Source organism: Tribolium madens, unplaced genomic scaffold, assembly GCF_015345945.1.
Source record: "Tribolium madens isolate multiple individuals breed KSU strain unplaced genomic scaffold, Tmad_KSU_1.1 Scaffold_91;HRSCAF=231;Tcas5.2_LG7, whole genome shotgun sequence".
Lineage (NCBI taxonomy): Eukaryota > Metazoa > Arthropoda > Insecta > Coleoptera > Tenebrionidae > Tribolium > Tribolium madens.
In genome coordinates, this window is record NW_025401063.1 from 4,454,669 (window position 1) to 4,479,582 (window position 24,914).

General features: G+C 33.0%; 2 protein-coding genes across 5 annotated transcripts in view; both read right to left on the reverse strand.

The window, feature by feature from the left end:
* The window catches only part of LOC123010647, a 57,027-nt gene extending 49,977 nt beyond the window's left edge, over positions 1 to 7,050 (reverse strand). For all 3 annotated transcript variants that reach the window (XM_044407713.1, XM_044407715.1, XM_044407712.1), the window contains exons 1-3: positions 6,935 to 7,050; positions 6,206 to 6,887; positions 5,839 to 6,158 (exon numbers count right to left, since the gene is read on the reverse strand). In XM_044407713.1, coding sequence (XP_044263648.1) covers positions 5,839 to 6,158; positions 6,206 to 6,858 — 973 coding nt within the window. In that variant the 5' untranslated portion in view covers positions 6,859 to 6,887; positions 6,935 to 7,050. The remainder of the gene's footprint in view (positions 1 to 5,838; positions 6,159 to 6,205; positions 6,888 to 6,934) is intronic.
* A 5,877-nt stretch (positions 7,051 to 12,927) lies between these two features.
* Positions 12,928 to 24,914, reverse strand: part of LOC123012156 (RNA-binding protein fusilli) — a 41,763-nt gene continuing 29,776 nt past the window's right edge. The window contains exons 6-11 of one of the 2 annotated variants that reach the window (XM_044409981.1): positions 23,932 to 24,202; positions 23,667 to 23,882; positions 23,382 to 23,612; positions 20,184 to 20,400; positions 16,324 to 16,535; positions 12,928 to 14,062 (exon numbers count right to left, since the gene is read on the reverse strand). In XM_044409981.1, the coding sequence (XP_044265916.1) occupies positions 13,916 to 14,062; positions 16,324 to 16,535; positions 20,184 to 20,400; positions 23,382 to 23,612; positions 23,667 to 23,882; positions 23,932 to 24,202 (1,294 nt within the window). In that variant the 3' untranslated portion in view covers positions 12,928 to 13,915. Of the gene's footprint in view, positions 14,063 to 16,323; positions 16,536 to 17,022; positions 20,401 to 23,381; positions 23,613 to 23,666; positions 23,883 to 23,931; positions 24,203 to 24,914 lie in introns of those variants that run through there. The other variant, XM_044409980.1, reaches the window with a different exon arrangement.

Consider the following 24,914-nt stretch of genomic DNA (forward strand, 5'->3'; position numbering starts at 1 on the left):
TAATAATAGACTGTAGCAAAAAAACTTGGAAAAATATTTTTGCAACAGAAATAAATAGAGTCAAAGTGCAAAATTTAAACTCCTATAACTTAGTAATTTTTATAGAYAGAATTTTTTACATGTTCCTGATACCTTACCTTACATGGCATTTTTTTCTGGGGCGCGAGTTCTGGCGCAGCCTGTATTCGTATGACAAGACATGAAAGAGTTACAAAAATAATGAACAGGAACAAAGAAAAAGAAAAAATAATTAATATAATGGCAAGTATGCAAAGGCGAAAGAAGGGAAAGAAATAGAATACAGAGTTCCAATTAGAATAGAAAAAAATTTAAAGCAAGGGGAGTAAAATTACAAAGAACTGTAAATTTTAGATTGTGAGATTGTAAATGTGAGATTCCTCAATTTTTCTTTTTTATTTTTCTTTTTAATGTTGCCTGATCTGAGTTGGAAAGGTGCACCTACGTGATTGATACATGATGTTTTTATACGGTTTTTGTTGCTTTCAACACGCAAAAATAACAAGAGAAAGTTAGAAAAACACAGGTCAACGTTTTTCTAAACAAAATAAACTAAATAAAATTTCACGTTTTACGTAAAAACAGAGTTCAATTTTCCACCCGAAACGTGTTTCAAACTTGTCATAAATCTTAATATTCGTTGGCAAAACAAGCTGAAATTAGTTTCGTATTAATTTCAAACCCAGATCCAAATTGAAAAAAGTTTGACAGAGAAATTAATCGCTTTTTTCCGAACGGTAAACAGATAATTGCCTAACTTTTTATTTTCTACCCCGAGTGGATAAGCGCGGAGTTTAATGCGAGGCGATTAAAAGTTATTGCCGTTAAAAAAGCCAGTGGTGTCTCGTTACCCACTTTTTCAATTTCTCAACATCTATTACAAAAATAACACAATTTGGCAAAATCGATGCCTCGTCCCTGGACTGCGATAAATCACCCAACTTCTCAAAAATCACCCAACGTTTTCGCACCAAATTTCCAGCTACAGTGTGAATTACTCAAGCAATTAAGCCAAGTTATGTAAATCTATCGGCTGTTCCTGTAATCCGTTTATGCTGAATTGTAGATCCCGGGTTTCGATAAGTTCAATAGAGAACAATAACATCGAAAGTTGGGTTTATCGCCATCGATCAGACAAGTTTTCAAGAGGAAATTGACTTCCGGACTACACAAAATGGGAGAGAATTAGTAGGGGAAAAATAACTCAGACGTTATCAAATCCCAGGGATCATCACTAAAAAGTTTGCAAACCACTGGGCTGTGAGACTCAAATGTTAATTTTCTGCACTTTTTATGAATGTTTCAAACACATATCTCATTGTTAGTTTCTCTGCACAAGTCACAAAATTAATGACTTAATTAACAATGATACAAGCGGTCCCATTTTTTGTGAAAAGGCTTTTGGCTTCAGAAAACCTTTGTAGCGTCGCGACGACTAAATCTCTAGAAATTTTCGCGTTTTTTTTTTAATTAAACTCGGATGAATTTATTTGAGTTTGAAATTAGTTTTTCGTCTCGAAAGTTTTTCACACATTAAAAAATATTTTCCTTTCCAGTATCACAATTGATTTATTATTGCAAATATTTATTGTATAGATTTAACGATGAATAAATTTACATTTAGAGTGAATTTTCCGGGAAAAATAGCCAGCATGATAATTACAACATTCGAAACGTGCCAGGTGGTTGCGGAAATTGTTTCAGTTTAAAATTAATTATATTTTCTCGTTTTCATATTTATTTAATGTATCATGTTATCCGATAAWCAAACTTATTTGAAAATTTKWAGCACTTGTAAACARCTTTCCAAGTCCTACTAATTGCTCTATTTTCGTGCTCAAACACGTGAAAAAAGAATAAAAAAGCCATTACAACAACGGAAAATGGCATTAATTTATATTCAGATAATCCGTAAAGATAAATGTTCAATAAATGCCTTCCTTATAGTCCCACACAAGATTAATGCTTGCAAAGTAGTATTTTTAGAACTAGCACAAAAACCAACTTTTTAAAGAAAATTCCAACGACACGCAACGTTAATGGTCAAAATGATTTGTTTTATTACTTGTTGATTACGTAAGTAACGAATGTTTCTTTTGGATGATTAAATTTTGTTTTCGATTGAGAAAACAAACTACTAATTAATTAATGAGCTTGTTTATTAGAATTATTACAATTATTTCAAATTGWAACATCAACCCGGAAATTTWAAAAAAWTSTTCTAGGAGTAATCAAATGTGATTAGATTTCCAACCTAGATTTCTTGCAATAACAAGTCGCAAATTGAATGAAAAAYTGAAACTCATCATCTTCCAGAAACAAACTCAAGAAGCTAATTAAACAATAGGAAAACTTAACTTCACTCCGAATAATCAGTCAGTCAGTTCCCGACTTGAATTTTATTATGATTATTTCCAACAACAATAAAATTCACCGAGGAATTGTATTGTTCTGGTGCAGTGCAGCTTCGCTGATCCACAACTTTATTTTTTTTTTTGAATAAACAACAGCAAATCGGTTTAGCAACGAGATGATTGTAAATTCCAGAGAAGCGATATATTTAAAAATTGAAAGGTAAGCCGTATCGATTTGTATTAAAGGGTCACGTGTCCAATTGTATGTTTTCTCGCAGTAATTACATCATCCGGCTGTAGCATCAGAAATATATCACAAATTACTCGTTGGGCGAAGGTTTCTGCCTCACGTATTATTTTTTCCACCAACAATCGATTGTTGACTCTGGAGCAGACCTGACATTTATCAACAGAGTTCCAACAATTTTTTTGCTCCCTTCAAAAAATAAGACATATTTTTTTATTTCAGTATGTCATTTGTAAGTCACCTTATTTGCAAAGGTTTATAAACAACCTGTTTCATTGAGAATCATCTTAATTAAAATTTGTTATGCGTTCGGAGAAGAAAAATATAAAAACAAAATGTGTTTGTAMAAAAATAAATAAAAACATTTTTTTAACTTTATTGAAATTGTTTCTTTTTGTTTTTTTATATAAACAAATGTACAGGGTGTCTCGGCGAGTTGGTAAAAACAATACAAACGCTTTGTTTAAAAAATTATTATACAAAGACCAAAACTCCTACAAGACTTTCACCACTTTAGAGAAGAAAGTTCAAACATTAAAAATACAGTTTTTTAGCTTGTTGTAATCGATAAAAAAAATAATTTGTTAAAAGATTTACAAAGAACACCATATTTTCTATTAATCCATTTAATACTTTTAAATTGTCTCTCTAAAAACATAGACTCTTAAATGTTTCTAACTGATTACAAAAAAAAAATATTTAAATTTAGACACAAAAAAATCTCTTAGTCTGTGAAGTTTACCAAATCGCTGGAACACCCCGTATAGGGAATAAATTGTAAATTATAGTGAAACCCAAAACCCCCACAAAGCCACACAGAACTAAGTTTTTGAAAATACTTTTATTACAGAGATGTTCGAACATCCTGTGTCATTAAGTATATCATCACCTCACCTTGATTAAAATTCTTGATTTATAGACTTTTTATGCGTTGAGAAAAGAAAAAATAAACAAAATATTGTTAATAATGAAAAATAAACAAGAAACCGAATAAAATARTATATTAAAATACAAGTTACAATAGATATCATCCAAGACTTTAAACTTCCGAAACAAGCCGCGTAGCGACGAGTTGAAGAACATATTTATTCTCTTTTTCATTTTGCATTACTAATAATTTTAATTTTTTTTTAATTCAGGGAATTTTGCCCCGGTTGGTAGCACACGTAACAGTTTTATTCATGAAGACATTGTAAAATTCAACTTTAACTGACAATTGTCATTGTGTATAATTTAGTTAATTCTCAAGTTTTTTCACGTAGACCACCGAAAATTCGGAAAATTGAGAGTAATATTGAAAGCAATTTACTTCCAACGGCAATGTCACCAACATAAAAAATATAAAATACACTAGGATGTTAAAACACATGAGGAGCTATTACGGCATCCAAAAGAGTTTTTAATAACCTTGTTAAAAAGGCAAAATAGAAATAAATCTGGTTTTCTTAAAAAAAAACACCATAAAAAGCGCAAAAATAGTATATTACAACTTTTTATCTATTTTCCTAATGTCTCTACAGGGTGTTTTATAAAAACACAAAAAAAGAAAAATGCAAAATAAAATAAAATACAAGGAATATTTTTTAATTTTTTTTTTAATTCTAGAATTTTTTAAACATTTTTTTAATGTTTCTGGTATCTTATTTTGTTTAGCATTATTTGTGCATAAAACACCCTGTATATCAAAAATCAGAAACACCAAACGGGTTCGGTTTTAATGTTTCAACATTTACTATATTTGAAAATATTTACTATTAAATATTACATAGTTTTCGAAATTGGAATAATAACAAAAATATGTATAGTAAGTAAATTGTAATAAAATTGGAGTAACATTCATACACTCCGAAAATTCACTTTTTACTTTTCATCTCTTGAAGTGTTAAATTATCACATATATCACATATTTTTTAGTTTTAAGTGTGCTAAACTAGGTTTTTAAATAACTTTATTTATTACAAAGACTTATAAAAACTCTGTGTATTATTTAGAATCAACTTAACTAAAATTATTATAAAACTTTGTTACACTTGTAAAAAAAAAGAAACAAATATTGTCACTAAACATAGTTACTGACAAACAATTTTTTATTACATCTTTTTTGTTTTCTATTTTTCACCAAGCATTCTACTCGTAATTCTACGTAAAAATACTTAAGCTTGTGTTCAAAATAATAAAAAAAATACATAATTAGTGGATAAATTATTTATAACCACTAAATTCTCCTTTTTTTAGTTTGCAACTTAAAGTTTCCTTAAGTTCTGTGTGACTAACTGTGATAATAAGTAATTTTATTTAGGTACAGATATTTTTAAGAACACACTGTGTATCATTAAGAATTATCTTAATTGATTTATGAACCTTGTTATACGTGTTCAGAGAAGAAAAAAGAACCAAAAATATTGTTAGTGATGAGGAACAATTAAAAAAAAAAMSATTTTATCCGCAAACGGCACAAAAGTGCCCACTTTTAWCAYAATATCACAAATAAAAATTTTTACTTTTTCCATGACATTTACCACTATTGTTTCTTTCTTGTTTTTTTCACTGCTTCAGCAATTTACAATTTCCGATACTGACACGTGATGTTTGTTTATAAGCATTGTTACAATTTCACTACTTGCAAAGCGTTCTGATTATTTTGTTCATTTACTTGCCAATTATAATGTTACACTCTTTACTGTCGACCTGAATACGTTTAGGGATAAAACAGTACATGTTAGTCGGAGTAAAAGTGAGTTTATGTGGCTCAATTACATTATTTAGTAACAWAATATACTATTTTTACCTTATTTTTCACTTTTCTAATAGAAAAGCTGATTTTCATATAGAGTAAATAAATCATTAAGAGACCTAAAAAGTAGAAACCTCGAAATTCCATAGAATTTATTACAGATCTTCGAGTTTAGAAATTTTAACTTAGCAACTTTTAGACCTATCTTTCTATACCTCAAACAAAACCAAACTTTTTGTTAAAATCACCAAAAAGCCGTTCAAATTTCAACACAATTTACATCGTTTCTGCCAATTTGGCAACAAAGCCTTAATTGATGAACGAGCATAGCGAGCAATTTATTAATCTCACACTAAAAATCCAAAATTGTGTTATAGCAACCAAATCCTTGATTTGTTGATTGCTTTCCCGATTATTATCACCGGCGAGATAAAGAAAAAAATAATCTCTCTTTTTTTCCTTAAAAAACGATTGAAAAAACTCACCGGGCAATTCCAAGAAGTTGGAAGTGCGTCTCTGGCGCCCCCTCGCCGTGTTCTGGAAGTTCAAAGGTCCGATGTCCTCATTTGACACATTCGACATGTTGGAGGCAATCGAATCTCTCGATCCTCTTCGAGAAGCTAAATACGCTAAACCACCTTTGACTGAACCTTTCCTCCGCGGGGAGCTGGGTCGACTTAAAGAGGTCATGGTCGTGTTGGCGGCATCATCCGTCATGTCGGTGAGGTCAGAAGTTGACTTGCGACACCTTAGAAGGGCCTTATCTGTGCGATCGGACTCGTTGATCGATTTACTTGAAGAATATCTGAAAATTCCTAATGAAATACTGAAAAAAAAATCGGGAAAAATCACCTTTCGTCGTAACCCGGATTTGTCCTAATGTTGCATTTGGGTTTCTTGCTCTTCTCCTTGAAGGAGGAATGCCGGGAGGAGTACCGATAACTCGAGCAGGTTTGAGTGTCACTTTGTGATTCTGAGTCAAGCGAATGGCAAATTTTGTACTCGATGTCCTGGTAGCCCCGCGTGGGGTGTGTGGTGGTTGAGTGGTACTCAAGACTCGACTTGGAGTTGCTGGAGTCGCTCTTCGACGACTGGTACTGTTGCCGATGGAACACTTTGCTCAGTTTCGACTTTGGGGGACTTTGGAGGTTGAAACTGGCCGTGGAGGTGCCCTCATTATGGATCTGCACCTCTTCGTAATTGAAGGATCTGGGGGATCTTGGCGACTTTGGAGGCAGATTCGGGGATTTAGGCCCCGTGCTTTGATTAAAATCGAAAATTCGTTCAGTCTGCGARGGACTACACAGTTGGACTTTGGGGGACTTGGCGCTCCGCTCCACGAGRGGACTCCTGGGGTAGATGGGGGATTTCTGCTCGTGGTGGTAGTGCGGGCTTCGGGGGGCCGAGCCCGGCGTCGGGGAGGAGTAGGAGGATTTCGGGAGGACGGCCGATTTCCTGGAGGACCTCGCCGAGCTGCTCCTGGAGAAGCTCCCGTTCACTTTCATTTTTACTCAGTGATTTTTCCCATTTCGATCTGATTGGAGGAAATTTTCATTCATGTTTGGGAAATTGTGGACTTACCCCAAGCGTGACAGTGCACTCGACACTCGCCAAAACACTAATGCTTGTCGTAGACCATCCACCGACGAGTCGCTTGAATGGGGGAATCACAGACAGGCGCAATTCGCGCGATCAATATTCGAGAAAAAGACGAAACGTCTAGTTGCGAGCTTTTCTAACTTCGGACGCTGCAAACCCGGGAAATTGCATTTTCCACCGAAATTCCACAATTGATCGGTTATTGAATTGAACAGATGTCTTAACAAATAAAATTTTCTATGGCTGAAGGCTTTTCTTTTGACAAAGTCTGGTTAATTGTCAACTCCTGCGACGCTCAACAACGAAAAGCACGGTTTTCCAGAGGCTGAGAAAGCGGAAAATCGCAGGCATGCGCCCCATGCTTTGCAACAGGTAGCATTGGGAAATGCGAGGGAACAGGTGGGATGCTCCCGACTCGTGCCCGGTTTTTCTTTCAAATTAAGCTCCGGATGTCTTCGATTGAAATAAAAGACTTTTCACAACGATTTAAAGAAGGTAGGCGCAATCCAATTTTGCATATCAAACAATAAAAAAATACAAGTAAAAAAATGTCTTCTCCCTCAAGACATTTACATTCCTGTTTTTTTTTTCTAATTTTTTTGTCAATGTGAAGAAGACTGCGAAAGGTTTGTCCATTTTCGCTCCGGATGTGAGTTGGGCAAAATGTTCATTTTCACCCCCGTTAGAGGTTCTGGTATTACAATTCGCTGGGGAATTGACTCGTAACATTTTCCTTAACAGCCAATAATTCGATGCGGCCTTAAAAATTGGTATTAGAAGCGATAAAAGACTGAATGAAATGCAAAACGTAATTACTTCATATTTCCTGCTATTTTTTCAAAACTTATATAGCCAGATAAAAAATCTACTTTTATGAGAAAACAAACAAATATTAAAAAAATTATGAAAACGGTGTTTTGTGACCTTTCGCTTTTAAACTCAGTGAGAAATGAAGCCAAACAAAAAAATTCAATATTTTTTACCTTCAGTGAATTTCTGCAGGAAATTTTGTGTAAATTATACAGTTTTCGTGTTAATAACCCTGACACATTTTTATTGTAGAAATTTATACAAAAGATCCAAGTCAATTTTGTTGAAGCTTTGAAACGAAGGGCCGTTATTGACTTAAAAAAAATGTGCCCTACTAATTCGAATACCAAAAAAATTCCACCGAAATTCCAATAATTCCAATAATACCTATACTTCCAAATCAGTTTCAGCAATTACAATTAATTCCAACCTAATTTTCGTAATTCAAAAATAATTTCTGTAATTCCAAATTAATTGTGATAGTTCTAAAAAATTCAACGTAATTTTGAAAAGGTAATTTCAAAAAAAAATCCAGTTATTCCAGAAAAATTCCAGTGATCCTCAAATAATTCCAGTAATTTCAAAAAGTCTACCGAAATTCCAGTAATCTAATAACTTATCGTAATTCCCGTTTTCAGTTTAATTCCTATAATTATTCTAAATTAATTCTTTTAATTCCAACTTAATTTTAAAATAATACCTGTAATTCCAAATTAATTCTGATACTTCTAAGAAATTCAACATAATTAACAAAAAAAAATATCTCTCATAATTTTAAGAAGAATTCCAGTAATTCACAAATAATATTCCAGTAATTCCAAAAACATTCCACCGAAATTCCAATAATCTATCGTAATTTTATTATTTTCAGATTAATTCCTATAATTCAAACTTAATTCCGGTAGTTTCAATTAATTCCGCTAGTTCCGATACAAACTTAATGTATTTTTGAAAATAAATTATTTCCGATAATAACACAAAGAATTCTAGTATTCAAACAGAATTCCAATAATTCCAGAAAAATTCTAGTGATTGAAAAATAATTCCAGTAATTTCAAAAAAGTCTAAAAATTCCAGTAATCCAATAATCTATCGTAATTCCTGTTTTTAGAGTAATTCCTATAAGTTTAAATTAATTCCTGTAATTCTTACTTAATTTTCGTAATTATATAAATTTTGATATTTCTAAAAAATTCAATGTAATTTTCAAAAAAAATTATTTGATCCCATATCTCCAAGAATACAGTAATTCCAGAAAAAAAAACAGTAATTCACAAATAATTCCAGCAATTCCAAACAATCGAAGCAATTTTGAATAGATTCCAAAAAACTGTGCAATAAATTCCGGAGTTATCGACCCTACGTTTTAAAATGATAAGCACAAAAATACAACGTTTGTGAAATATTATTGTAAGCCCGGCTTGTTTTTATCAATTTCGGCACCGAAATTAGTTACGGAACAAAAAACCACGATTTGCATGCCTGCCGCTGCGAACGGTAACATTCCCAAATCAATACCAGAAACCATGTCTTAATATTACAAGCACGGAATTCATAACAATCCGAGTCGCAGGAGAGATGTCAGCAAGCTGTTTCATATATAGGAAAAAATCTTCCTTGATAGAAAACAGTTATTTATTTTATAAGTGCGGTAGGAATAATTTTACACCACGATCGCTATTGAAGCACGAAGCAAAGCCGAGTGCTTTAATAAAAGTAAACGCTATAAAATATCATTTACAATAAAGTATCTTTTTTCGGCAAACAGTTTTGTGTTGTTTTGTAGACTTAACTAATGCCTTGTGTCAAAAATGTGTAATAGTTATTTACCTAACGAGTTTGGAAAGATAATATTAAAAAATTATTCTTTCCGAGAGTTAGGTACAAGGTTTTTGTAACGAATAACTCAAAATTATTTAAAAAAAGATAATTTCCCATTATTTAGTCATATACTATTTGGTGAGTTGGTATTCCTGTCCGTTACTATGGTTTTATGTAAACAAAATTTGAAACACTAGCGCCATTTTCTTTTTTAATTATTCAAGTATATTTCTGTGAAAATGAAATCTGACGAAGTTTTGACGCCACCAGAAATTAAAAAAGACATTTGTTATGTCATTTAATACCAACCGTAGAACGCGATTTCCCCTAGTTCTTGTTGCAAAGTAAAAAACACCGCGGTGCGGAAAAAACGTTTTTCCATGCATCGAGAATAAATGGAAAAATTCTGTTTCCAAGCAATGATTACAATCGTCGAAGCCAAAAAATTATTTTTGTTGCTCCAAATGTAGTAACAACACAGAAACTCTAATTAATTGATAAGATAAGAGCATTACAATGGTTTTATCACAATCAATACTTAACTCCTTTAACATTTGCCGTCTGACATTTTGCTAATACCCAAGAGCGGTGTTATTTTTTCCGACCAAAACTAAATTTTCACGGTTGCAATACTTGCAAATACATAATGCTAGACGAGGATGGATCGATGTCCCTGGGGGCGACGCTGACGGTTAAATTTCGTCAGAGTTAATGAACGACGATTTATTTAACTTTATACTGAGTTTTTTGCTTGTTTATTTCATGAGGTTATATTTCTTATTAATTTAATTGGAGTCGAGATATTGAAAAATAAATCGAATTGCGCTTTTGAGACTTGAATCAGTTCCTATAGGAAACCTGAGGACTTTCTATGAGCTCATAATGATGTTTACAGTAAGAAACTCGAACTGAACGAAAATAAGAAAAGTCAAAAAATAAATTCCGAAATAATAGGCCAAAACCCACTGCTAAAAATTTCAAATTTTTAAATCGGAGAGCAATTTTCTCGTTTCTTCGACGTTGTTTGCCCCAAAAGTGGCGCATCGACGGAATAAGGCCATCCGTTTAATTACACCGCTGACAAACTGAGTGCTCTCACCGAGATTAATTGGTTGCCATTTTGTAATAAATTATCACATAGCAATCGGCAATCGGGCTCAATGTTCTCGAGTGTCTTTGCAAAATTGCTGAATATATCTCGAGAGGGTGAGAAAATGCCAAAGAGAAGGACGCTACGTAATTAGGGCTGCGCCCAGTTTTTCTGATGACTTATACTTAATATTAAAAGACAGGGTGATAGATAAAGACAAGATAAACACATATGTATTAAAAAAATGTGAACAAATAAAAAAGATTAAATTTAAAAAAATACAGCAACAGTAAATCAAGAGAGGCTGAAGAAGCCTTCTCTCTTGGGAGGCAAGTAAAAATAGAACTTTAAAAATAAAAATTATTTTAACTATTTCTGAATCGTAAATTATGATTTTTATATAATTTTAACCTTAATAATTTTTTATTTGTTCAAATAAGGATTTTTGCTGCAAATAATAAACTCTACAAAGATTTCTTGTTGTCACATGGTTAACAGTAATTAGTTTACCTAATGTTAATGTTAATTATGATTTGTTTTTCTCGTATAATATTTTTTTAAATTATTTTGGGGTTGACCTTAGTCGTCAATTTTGATATATTTTTTTGTTATTTCATTTTTATTTAGCCTTCGGCTAGACTTCGCCCCATAGAGTTTGTATTTTGTGTTTTTATTTTTTCTAATAAAGGTCTATTATTAATATTATTATTAACCAGTTTTAAACAAATTGCCTTTTTTTTCCTCCTTAGGTGGTCCTGAATTAAATTTTATTTTGCCTTTTCTAAATCGATTAATGGCAAATTAAAATTTCATTGTCGGCTTTAAACAAAAGTGAAGTTTCAGTAAAAGTTCAGCCAATCAGATGCTAGAATCTTGACGTCATATCAGGCGAATCAAAGGGCGCAAAAAATGGTGAAATATTCAAATTACTTTGTGACGTGGCGAATGGGCGGGATTATGCAGTCCCGAACAAAGGCCTTTTACACCGGAACTGTTACGAAATGGTTTTTGTGCCGTTTTTTGAAGAATTATTATAATAGCGAGTCAGTCTTGKCCAAGCTCCCGTAGGAGTTACTTGAATTGTAATAATTGTCCGAATAAATTACTTATTTCGTGGTTCAGTGCGAAATTCTGTAGAAATAGAGGCTGTATTCTTAGTGCGTGTGTATTGGGTATTTTCGAGTGCCTAATAGACATTTAGTAGTGCGCGATTTTTACAATTTMGAGTTATTAGTGAGTGCCAATRGGGGAAATGGAGGAACTATTGTGCTTCAAGGATCCGGATTAAAGGGTAAGTCAACAATACCTTCTAATTTTTTAGAAAAATCACATTTAAATTTTATTTAATATTTTCAACTGATTTAATAACACATTAAACAGATTTTCGGTTTCTTTATTTTCAGTAGGTCCGTTTAAGAAGCAGAGGCAAATTGCTACAAAAGGTAGCAGAAAAAGATGCCAAATAAGGTCAGTGCACTTTCATTTTTATTTTTTTTTTTTTTTGTTTATCGCCAAGTGATGTGTGTGAATTTGTGATTTTTGTGTGCAACAGTAAGTATTTATTGAATTATAAACAGAAATTAATTGTGTCTTAGATAAAATAGATTATTTCMMAAACTCTTTTTCAAAATTTGTAGAAGACGAGGCTGCTACCAAGCAATTTTAAAGTAAATYTTGAAATTTTAAAATTCAATTTAGATTTAATTATTGAGATACAAAAAGCAGCCATTTTAAAAACTTGGAATATTGTTAAAATGTCTCAATACTAACGAAATTTATTTTAATAAATCAAAAATAATAACCTAATTAATAATAATTCATCATAAGTTGCAAGGCGGAAGATCTGTARTGACGCTAGATTGGGGAATTTAGGGGTTTTTTCTTACATTAATCTCATTTCAAAATTCATTATATCTATATCCGTAATGATAAATCTTGCCTGACTGCAGGTCTAAACCGCTGGGTCAGTGGGGTGCAAATTCTTCTTCTTTTGTCGGGTCAAAAAAAMCATTTTTAGACATCAAATTTACGRCATGTATAAAAGTTCTGCCTCCTTTTCATACAAAAGTACGAACCGCCACTGGAGTAAATGTTTATTGTTTCATTTCTAATATTTTAATGCACTACCACCCAATAAAATTAACAATTTTGTTGTGTTTTTGCGAAAATTGGGGCGAGTCCCTTAGGAGCTCAAATCGCATTAAAATAATTGTCCTGCGAATGCAATTATGTAATTGGGAGAAAAACACGTTTGTCAGTAACAACGATATTTATTGTCTTAAATATTATAAGAAAACAAAACAGGGCAAAGACTTTGCTTCTTCTCTTCAGACCTTGCGTTAAAATCAGCCACTCATGATTCAAATCTAGATCTTGAAAAACTTATTTGTAGTGTCATTTAAGTAAATTCTTATCGCCTAAAAGTTAATTATAGATAGGTACACTAACTCGACTAATGTTTCGGTTCGTTTCACCGAAATCAAAAAAAAAAAACATATAAAATGAATTAATAATATTATGACTATGTCTTTAACATACTATAAAATAATATGTTTCAAATCGAATTAACAATAAATTCAAACAACTATATGCTTTATAGTCACTTTGACTAATAGTTTATCACTAGTAAAATATTTTAGAGAAACAAACTTAGTTTATTGCACATTACTTGCTAATTTTGAGCTTTTCTGCTAGACTACCTACGAAAATCTAATAATTTTGCCTCGTTAAAAATTATGACTATTTCGTTGCATAGGAATTTTCTATAACGATATTGCAGTGTTGCTACGAGTACAGGCTACGATAAATCACATAAGAGTAAGCATTTAAGCGAGGCTATCCTTACAAATAAAACAATCACATTGATTACTCTACTGGAAGACAACGCAATTTTTGTTGTTAACAATAAACCTTAAAAGTAATCAATAATCTCGTGCCTAGCTTCGACCATAATAAATTGCACTAATATTTCACAAGCAGTCTGCTAAATAAAATACCTAACAAATCAGCTACGTTCTTAGGTACTTAAATCTAAACTAAACTGAGATAAAGATAATTTAAAAACATAATAATTTAYGTTAACAATGAAATATATTATAATCTGCAATATATTAATTTAAATATGTATAGTAACTRTATATTTATCCATTCTGATATGTGCAATTGAGTGTCACGCAATCTCAGCTATTTATCCGGTGATATACTTAATAGTTTAAGAGTTAGGTACGCRTTATCAAAACTATTCAAATCTTCAACTCGACATACTGATTCGGAACGAAATTCTGTCTGGCCTTGTCGTGGTCCGGTCTCGGGATGCCATCGAGCATGATTCGGGAGTCCATGCCGGGCATGGGGGCCATGGGCGGCAGCGCCACGCACTCGGGGGGCATCTGCAAACACATTTTCCCTCCAGACAAGCTTCTCGACACAAAAACACACAAAATCAAAATTATTTCCAATCACCCCCAAAACACCGCTTTCTAATTACGCTAAAATTGCAGAAAAAATCATAAATAAAAAAAATGTTTTGTCCACTTTTTGAATTGTTTACTTGGACGCTTTCACATTTTTTCAATTAATTGGAATTTAACGGCAACCATTTTTGCCTATAGGTGTATTAAATTTTTTCAAAGAAATACAATGTTTATTTTTAATTAACACTTCAGAGTGATATTTTTTTAAATTCWTACTACTTGTCACAAAATCATTATAGACACTTGAGAATTGTAGCTAAAAATTTCGATTGATCGTAGATTTTGATCAGTCTTTTATATCTAATCAAATTTAACACCTTTTGGTTCAGTTCAAGTTTTTCTAGATATTTTACGAATTTTTGAACAGTTGACGTTGTTTACGTCATAAAAACAATGAGCTTTTTTGATTTTGTATTTTAAAATAAAACAAAACTTTTTTGCCTAGGAAGATTAAATAAGCATAAATATTTACATTTCATATTTTTAGAAAGTAGTTTATAAAGTACAAATTTTTTGCGGTGTGAATAATTGCAATTACATATTATTCTACATCGAAAAACAACACTAAAAAAAAAATATCCAGTGACATGCTCTTATGCACGCCACTGATAAGAGTAAAAATAAAGTAATTATCAAAAAATAAGCATTTTTCAAGGACTCACAAAGCCTGTAAAAATTTATGAAAATAACTCAAGTGGTTTCAGAGAAAGCAATGGATTTTATTTTTTCATTCATGCAGCTTTATCACCCTGTATATCCGTATTAATAGGATTACCGTTTATCTGACAAATTAWTGTTATTTTTCGGTGTAAAATATATRGTTGCAACTTTTTGTAATATTAAAAAAAAACTTGTGACTATTTGAACATTTGATCAATTTGATCACTTCTAGATGACACCCTGTATAAATAAATAAACCAAAAGTACCGTGCGATCGAAAAAATAATAAATTTGAGTAGGCGACGATTAATATTCTACAGTTGGCAACAATTTTTTCTTTAAATTTGCCACACAACCTGGAAGTGAAAATGAYCATTCACCATTTTCGTCTTGTACAGCATTTTTRTAATAATTTGCAACAACAAAAATATTCTGCCATTTTCGTCTTGTACAGCATTTTTGTAATAACTTGCAACAACAAAAATATTCTGTTCTAAAGCGAACATTATTTCACTCAAAATGAATAAAACGTAAACTTGTCAAAGTTTCCGCTGACATTTAAAGTCAAAAATCAGGATTGCCAGCTGAACTTTTTTTAATCACCGCCTACTCTAATTAATTTTTTTTTTCAATTTTCACGGTTTATCAAACGATAGCAGAGTTTACCAACATGCAAAATTTTACTTATCTATTGTTAATAATAAAGATGCTAGAAAAATTGAAGTCGATCAKTACATATTTTCGATATTTTGCAAAACAATTAGAATAACTTGGCAAGGGCGCTACCAAAATACAGAATGTGCCAGAACTCGTGCCCCAAAGAAAAATGCCAGAAACATGAAAAAAATGTTTAAAAAATGCTATCTAGATATAAAAAGTTATGAGAGTTTAAATTTTATATTTCTTTTTGTTAGAAAAATAATTTTTCAAGTTTTTTTGCTATAGGCTGTTTTAGAAGAGAAAGCAAGGAAGCTGTATCCTAAATTGTAACTCTGTTTAATGTTATTTGTGGCTTTTATTGGCAAAATGTTTGTACCTTTACTAAATTATTATAAAAAAACATATACAATAGACATAAAAAAATTTATATGTCAACATTTTTTCCRTGTTCTTTACTTGAAATTTTTCTCTGGGGCGCGAGTTCTGACACACCCTGTATAAGAATTGTAAAATTGAAAAAAATTTGCTTTTAGGGCATAAAAATGTAAAAAAATATGTAGATTGTCATATGCAAAAAAGTTGAATACGGTTCTGAAATAATGAAAACATCAATATCAATAAGTGTTCCTCGAAAATCCAATTGAGCATTTTCATGCACTCTCTCAAAATACACAAAAATCGTGACATAGAATTATAATTAATTGAGCAAAAGTGAAAAAAACAAAATCTTCTACATRTAAAAATCATCTACAATTTTATTTTCAATTTTCGTTTCATTAGAAAGCGTATTTTTGGTGGTGCAGCTAAAACCGGATACACCCGGTATATCAGTTTTTTTTTAATTTGATTCAATTTACCATGGCCTGTTGGGGCTGCTGCGGGGGCAAGGCGCCAGGTGGCGGCATAGTGGGGTAGTAATTGGTCGGCGAGACCGGAGGACTAGGATAGGGCCAATAGAAAATCGGCGGCGGCAAAAACTGTCTTGGCCCCAAGGGTGCGGCGGCGATTTGCACAGGGCCGTATCCGGGAAAATTCGGTCCCGGATGGAATGTCGGTATGATATTGCCACCTAAACAAAAAAACTTCGTTCAAAAACWGATCAACATGCCCAAAAGTGATGAAATCAAACAGTTTTTCTCGTGTTTAAATTTCTCATTTAGTGATTATTTAATGGTATAATGAATTAACGAACTCCATGCTTAAATGGTGTGTGAATTGTGGCTTAATCCAGTCACCAAAATGGCACGAAATGCCATCCCACATACAAAAGAAAGCTTCTCGATCGATATTCGTTCTACGTGTGTGACAAGAAGTGTGTTATTCTAAGGGCATAAAAAGTAAAAASGACTCACCACAGTGTAGCAGAATTTTTACCGATCCACCATATGGCGGCAGCAGACACCACGAACGACTCCAATCCCGGGTATAACCAATAAACTAGCCCACATGGTACAGTATTGCTCATTTTTAATGACAAGACAAGACAACAAAAATTGAGTGGACAAAAATGAGCAATACGTCTTAGCAAAAGGAAAACTAACAACAAACCCAAAGCATTATTGTGACAAACATTTATTAATTAAGTGTAAATAATTAGAACATATTGTAATGAAGTAAAAAGAGCTGCATACAGTACAGAAATATAAGTGATCATAGAGTTAAATTAATCACTTCCTTGACGAAACTTTCGCTAGACATGAACGTCCTGGGATTCCCGGGTGTACATGCTGCGCTATAAACTCACGACTCGTGTGGTTAGTAGAGATGAAGCCTAACAAGGGCCAAGAACTCGTAAAGAAATGTTAGTCCACCCATTCAACCAATCACTTTGACACCTCCTGCACTCAACCTCAGATGATAATAATTCCTGAAACGCTTGCCTCCCCCACCACTACCAATCACCAACTGAGTCAAATGCAGACGCATCAAAGCACACACACCAAGACATGTTCAAAAACTTCTAGCGAAAGCTTAGGAAATGCACTAAACCTACGAATCGGGACGAAAGTGCCGACTGCAAAACCCACACTCGACACCTTCGAACACAATTAAAAAATCTATAATCTAAATAAAATTAAAAAACCCAATATAATTCGTATGCATGAGTTTTGTACAATATTTCATACGCTACTCTTCCCAACACATGGACGCGCGCCAACTCGAAACAAATTCCTGTTACCAAGTCAACGAATACCCAATCCGAGTTCAGTATTAGTTGCGAACATTTTTGTTACGACAAAAGCTGTCTTACACATATAGTAAATTGCTCCAAAATAGCGCAAAATGCATCTAAATATCAACAAGATTTGTATAACAACAATAAAAATCGTGGAATGTATCAAATCACATGTTATTCGCTTTACAGTCTTTGGATAGCTGCAGCAATGGGCCAACACCGTCAACAGACCCCACGACGGCTTATCAAATATCCCAAATCTTTAACACGCCTCAKCGACACCAAACAATACCAATCAGCGCTTATGATTGTCTCTCAACGATAAAAATTTTATTAGTACCACCAGGTCAAAATTAACTCATTTTTCCTTATCGAATATTCAATAAATATCACCAATATACAAGGGCTCCATAGAGAAGCTTCAAAAATTTATATAAAGAAACGCTTAAATAAAATAAAATAGCTCGATCAATAATTTTTGTCCAAAATTTCGGTAATTTCATAACACTCACTTTTATATAAAAGTGGTTTTACGGCTCTTTGTAATTTCTTAGTTTGTTCCTAATATTACCAAAGTTTCAATTTTCAACAAAAAGTTTTCATATTTTCGTGTCACTTTTTATATTAGTGTCGAAACTTCATTTCGCAACGCCCTGTATACCAGTAAAGCACGTAATTATCAATTATTTGTCATTTTAAGGCACTTTTCGTTTCCAAGTGTGCACCTAATATCAAAAAAATTCAAAAAAGTCCAATTCGTAATATTTACAAATGTACAAGAATGAGAAATTTTCACTCAAAAATATCAGCTATTAGTACTTTAATTTTTTTCTTATCAAATTTTCTTAGCTCTTAAACTAACAATAACGTAATCAATAAATATCATCAAAAACATTACCACAAAAAATGGTAAAGGAAGATTCAGTTTTGCTCCAAAATTCGAAAAATTTTTCAATATTTGTATCAAAACTTAAAGGTTAATAACACTTATATTTACTTGAACATTGTTTAATCAGTTTTCAAGATAATAGAGAAAAAATCATAAAACTTTTTTCCAAAATAAATATAAGACATCAAATAATTTGACCAAAACTGATTTTTTACATGTAGTGTGTCAAAACTTTCATTTCGCAACGCCCTGTTTACTAAATATAGCAAGTATTTTCAATTACTTGCATTTTAAACCACTTTTTAGCACTGAATTTCATCAAAGTTGAAAAACGGCCAAATCGTAATATATAGGATGTCCCAAAAACAAACCGTCATACGTCAACCAATGATAAAAAATGTCATTCTGAAAAGAAGTTTAAATATTTTTTTCTATATTCATTCAAAAAAAATTGCAGCTTAGCAAAAAGTGCAAGTTGGTCGTGATAACATTTATGAAACAATTGCTTAGGTTTTGAGCAATTTTTGTAGTTATTATGTCTACTTAATACTTTTTTTTTTCAATTAAAGTATTATGAAAAATATATTTAAACCCTTTCTCAAAATGACATTCTATCACTGGTTGATGTATGGCGGTTTGCTTTTGAGACACCTGTATACAAACGTAAAAAAATTAAATTTTTACTCAAAAATATGAGCCATTAGTACATACTAACTTTAGGATGTTAAAAATTAAGCAATTTTTTGCTTATCAAATTTTCTTAATTCTAACTAACAATAAATATCTATTATCAAAAACAAGAGTTCAAAATGCAGATCAGAAACATTACCACAGAAAATGGTAAACTAGGATTCAGCTTTGCTCCATAATAAAAAAAATTCAACATTTGTAACAAAACTGAAAAAAATCATAATTAGTGTTCCAAAATAATGTTAAAATGTCAAAACTTTATTTCGCAACGCCCTGTATACAAAATACAGGGAGAATGATGAATTATTTATCATTTAAGGCACTTTTTTGCACCGAATATCAAACCGTCCAATTCGTAATATTTACAAATGTACAAAATGTGAGAAAGGGCTACATGTTTGGGTAAAAGTGCTGATAGACGGGCAGGGCCCCCTGGGCGTGGAAGGCCCTTTTGGCCGGCGCGGCTTGCTCGTTGAACGCGTCCCCGTAGCTGCGTTTGACGGCGACGTGCGGCATCATCGGGATGACCCCATGCGCGCCCCCCTGCAGCAAATGCTGAGGATAGGCTAGCTGGTGCCTCGGCAGCCCCAAAGCCGGGGCCATCCTCGGCGGCAGCATGACAAACGGCGGTTGCGCGATCAAATGCGGCATCATCGGCATCGCCGCCGAGTTTTTCAGTACCGAATTGGGGCTGTTTGGGGACACCGGGCCCACATTCTGGTTGAGTACGGCCAAATTGTGCTGTGCGATTTGGTTCATGAGGAGCATTTCGTTCTGGGCTTGCGCTTGGTTCTGGCGCGCGATGAGGTTCTGCTGGGCTATAATCTGGGCTTGCTGTTGGGCGAAYAGCGCCTGATTGTCCCAGTTGGTCAGATTTTGGGATATTTGATTAACCGAGGTGTTTGGCGGGGGCGGCGGGGGGATATTAGTAGGTGGAAGAGGCGCAATTGAAGGTAACATACCGGGACTGAGTAGCGCGGGGGTGGCCTTTGCGGGCGAGACGGGGGCGGGAATGCCGCCAGTCAGAACGAGATTCATGTCCTCGCCGGAACATTGGAATACTTCGATGTAGCGCTGCTTTTTGCCGAATGTCATGTAGCGGTGGTGCTTCTGCTGGGCGGTGATGCACGCCGACTGCTCAGAGTCCATCTGGATGAAGGCCTCGCCGCTGGGCTGGCCCTGGAAAACACCACGTTTCAACATTCTCTCTCTCTCACGGAAAAAACGACTTATCCTAAATCAAAAATTTAAAAAATGCAAGATTTCTGATTGATTAAGTTGGCAACACTGACTATCAAATTCAAATGTCACATTTTTATAGTCAATTGTCATTCGTTCCCGACGGGCAGCCGCTGACATGTCCGTCACCTAACATAATCGAATATCTGCAATAATTCGGTGTTGCCAACTTAATTTCAAAGTCACAGGTCACTTTGATCAGAGTAGTACCAAGTGATTTTACCCTCAAATTTAAAATCTTAATTGTCAAACTTTCATCAATGTTGCGAGATCTGGTGAAATTTCAAAAAATCTGGAGATTTTTATAATAGTTCATAAATTTAGAGAAAACTTTTGTAAAAATCCAATATTATTATCATTATTATATATATTAAAATGTTACAGCAGAGAATTAATATTAAGTATTCGCCTAAACATTTAGTAAAATTAACTTTTTTGCACAATCGTCAAATTAGGTCAAAAAGCATGACGCTGATTTTCGCATTTTTTGAGTATTTTGCAAGTTTTTTTTATCCAAAAACTCAATTATTTTACCAAAAAATCAAAAAATATGAGAAACCACCAAATCATATAGTTAAAAAATATTTTAATTTGTTTTTTTTATGAAATTTCACTGAGAAAAATCAAAAAATCGCTAAATTGAGTCGAAAAGTGGGTTTTTTCAGCCAAAAATAAAACTATTTTAAACTAGTCCAAAACTAGCGTTATTTTTACATTTTTAAAGTGTTTACGCACATTTCTGGAAACACACAAAGTTTTGCTAAAATGTATAGAAAAATTGTCAAATTAGATTAAAATTGATATTATTTTTAGCTTGTTTCGCGCGATTTAGTTTGTTTTTTGAACCAGAGACTCATTTATTTTGCAAAATCTTGTCAACACAGACCTAAAAATTGCAAAAAAAAATAACTTTTTTGCACAATCGTTAGATACATAGAAACACAATTGTTTTGCCCGATTTTCGCAAAAAAAAAATAAAAAAAACACCAAATTATATAGTTAAGAAATTGTTTAATTTGTTTTTTATGAAATTTCACTCAAAAAGTTTTTACGTTTTTCAGCCATAAACAGAACTATTTTGCAAAATTTCGTTAAAAACAAACCGAAAAACTACCAAATTAGAGCAAAACTAGCGTTATTTTTGCATTTTTTAAGTGTTTACGTACATTTTTGAAAACATACAAATTTTTGCTAAAACTGACTGAAAAATTATCAAATTAGATTGAAATTAATATTATTTTAGCTTGTTTCGCGCGATTTAGTTTGTTTTCGAACCAGAAATTCATTTATTTTGTAAATTCTTGTTAAAACATGTTCAAAAATTACAAAAAAAATCTAAAAAAAATGTTATTTCGTTTTTTTCATCAAATTTAGCTAGTTTTTGAGTGAAATTTTGACAAAAATAAAAACACAAAATGTGGGCGAAAATGACATTACTTCACATTTTTCAAGACTTCAAGCGCGTTTTTGAACTAAATTCTTAGTTTTGAGCGAGATTTTAATAAAAAAAAACCAAACAAAACACCAAAGCAAATCAATACTTTTGTCTTTTTCAAGTATTTTAGCATGTTGTTCAAGTACCTAACAAAGCAAATACTTCGCAAAAATTTCGTTAAATACAAGCCAAAAAATTAGAGAATTAAACCAAAAATTGTATTATTTTTGCCTTTCTTGAGCGTTGAAGCACGTTTTCGAGTAGATATGCGAGATGTAAACCTTCGTCAGTATTAAAAAAATTTAAATCATCATAATCTTGTAATCTAGTGAAAATAGATATAAATCTTGCAATTTTTTCAAATCGTCTAATGAGTTAATTTTTTTTAGCTGGCAACACTGATTGTCAATTATTTGCGGCGGCAACCGCTTGCTTTAGCCGTCAACCGCTGAAGAATTACCAATAATTCAGGGTTGCCAATAGATTTTATATTCTCAATGACACATGCATCTAAAACTAGTGAAAATGAAGCGTCGAGACTTTTAATAAGGTTTTTTTTCAACTCTTACTTTTCTTAATAATTATTGTGATATAAAGTCGAGAAAGTTATGGAAAAGTTAATAAGGTAATTTTCGTCTAATAACAAAGGCGCCAAACAAAGTAAAATTGGTAAAGATAATAAAGTAATTTTCGTCTAATAACAAAGGCGCCAGACAAAGTAAAAATGGTAAAAATTTTCTTGAAAAACAATCATTCAAGCAGACCACTATGTTCAATACTTGGTTAGCAACACTGTATATTCATACAATCAATGGTAACTTTGACTGTTCACAAAAAATACGATTTTGGAAATTCCAGAAATCTGGATCAACATATAGTGTTTTTCGTGGTGTTTTTTTTTAAATGTAAGATTAACACAACATAGCGCCGAGTTGCAAAAAAAAATGTTATTTTCAATTATTTGTGTAAAAATTTAACAAGAGTTTCGGTGTTTCTGTTCCAGTGATTAGTTTTGACACTAAGGAGTGGTTTTCCAATTGTTGAATAAGACTCATTATGATTTTTCTGAGCACCAGCACCCATAAACTCAATTTCCAGTTTCATTAAAAAAAGATTACGGATAAAATAAAAAAATTGTGGATTTATTGGTCAGACTTTATAAAAACGCATCCGAATTTCAATGCTGTCTAGAGCATTTTAAAAAATTGAAATTTGTAATTACAGTCTCCTGTTTTATTACTACTAATAATTGTGTTACAATCCGAAGATTTAACGTCTCTAAGTAAATCTGTGGAGTGAAGCTCTGCACGAAAAGTTAGTTACTCAGTGTTACCAAAAAAAAAAGGCGTCAAAAAATTAAAACATGAAATATGAAATAAAAAATTACCTAAATATGCATATGTATCAAATTTTAGTCYTTAGACGAAGAAATAAAAAAGCTTTAAAACCGTAATGAGCTTCAGCTGTATAAAAAACGGGTGCTTACCTGCGCATTATAGACCATGTGCACTCCTTGGAATATAATATTTTTGGCATATTCTCCGAGAAACTCTAAGATATGTTCGACTTGAGCTTCGTAAGGCAGTCCTCTTAACCTAATGCATTCTTTTTTGGTCCCAGACGTAATATAATGTTGAGGCAATAAAGGCATATGCGGTAATAACGGAGGCAACGGTTCAGGCTCATAAGTCCGCGCTTCCAGCGACCTGTTAAGTACCTGCAGAACAAACACATAACCCCCAACCAAACAAACAAAAAATCACAAACCAACCTGTTGCACCTCGGCCGTCGTCGACCTGAACAATTCGATATACCTAGAACCTATACATTCCCTATGTTTCGAGAGAGCTTTGGGTGCGTCGGATTCGCTCGCGAAGAGGACGAAAGCGTCGCCAGTGGCGCGCCCATCCGGCTTCCTCACGAACAGCACGCCGTCGGTGCCGTCCAAAACCGTGCACGAATTCTCACCCGACGCGAAGAAGTCCAACTAAAACCCYCAGATAAAAATTGGACAAAAACGCCCCCATCATACGTACGACTTGTTTGGCGGTGCAGTCGTAGGGCAGCCCCCGCATCCGCACGATGACGGCAGCCCCGCGTGAGAGGAAAGCTTGAGCTTCGGAACTCTTGCCGCCTGCCACCGAGAGGAAGTCCTCGCCTGAGGCACGGTACACTTCGATGTAGCGTTGGCCGATGTGGTGCTTGTGTCGCTTCAACGCCATGTCTCTATGCTCTTGACTCTCGAATTTTATTAAAGCTTCACCGTTGCGACGTCCTTGTGCCGACAAGCACAGAGCTACGCCGCCCCTGAAGAAAATTTCGTGAGCGATTGGGAAAATGGACGTGTTTGGAGCCAATTAAAACGTGGCGAAACGAGCACTTTCGACATGAAACGGTCGTTAATTTTTAAGATTGAGATTAGACTAATCGGGAAAAAATTGTTAAATAAATTGTATAACGAAAATGTGGCGATTTTGGGTCCTTTGTTTAATAAAATCATGTTTATTTTATTTGTACTACATTTTAAATAAATACATAATATTATTGTTTTTCTTTCCTCTATTTATTGTCTTGTGTAACTTGTTTCTGCAATTTTAAGGTCCTTTTATGTTTACTTATTTCTTTGAGTTTCTTTACTTTTCTGGTTTACTAGTTAAAAAAATATTTGGTTTCTTTTTTTTTTCATTTTATCACCAACAATTTTACTTATTTCTCAAAAATTAAGTGGTTTTCTAAATTTACAAGTTATAGTATGTCAATAAATTATCGATGTTTTATAAAGAAAACAAATAAGTATTAACACATACAATTAATTTCAAGCAATTTTATTGCTCTTTTTAGTCTTTTTACAACTCCATTGTGGTTAACAGATGGTCATACCTACATTGTAAAAATGAAAAAAATTGATTTGGCCTAAAACTATTCAAGTATTTTAATTTTTTTTTGTTTATATTCTAATCGCTGGTTAAAAAATTGTGTGATTTCTTTTTTTTTCCATTCAAACACTAAACATTTTATT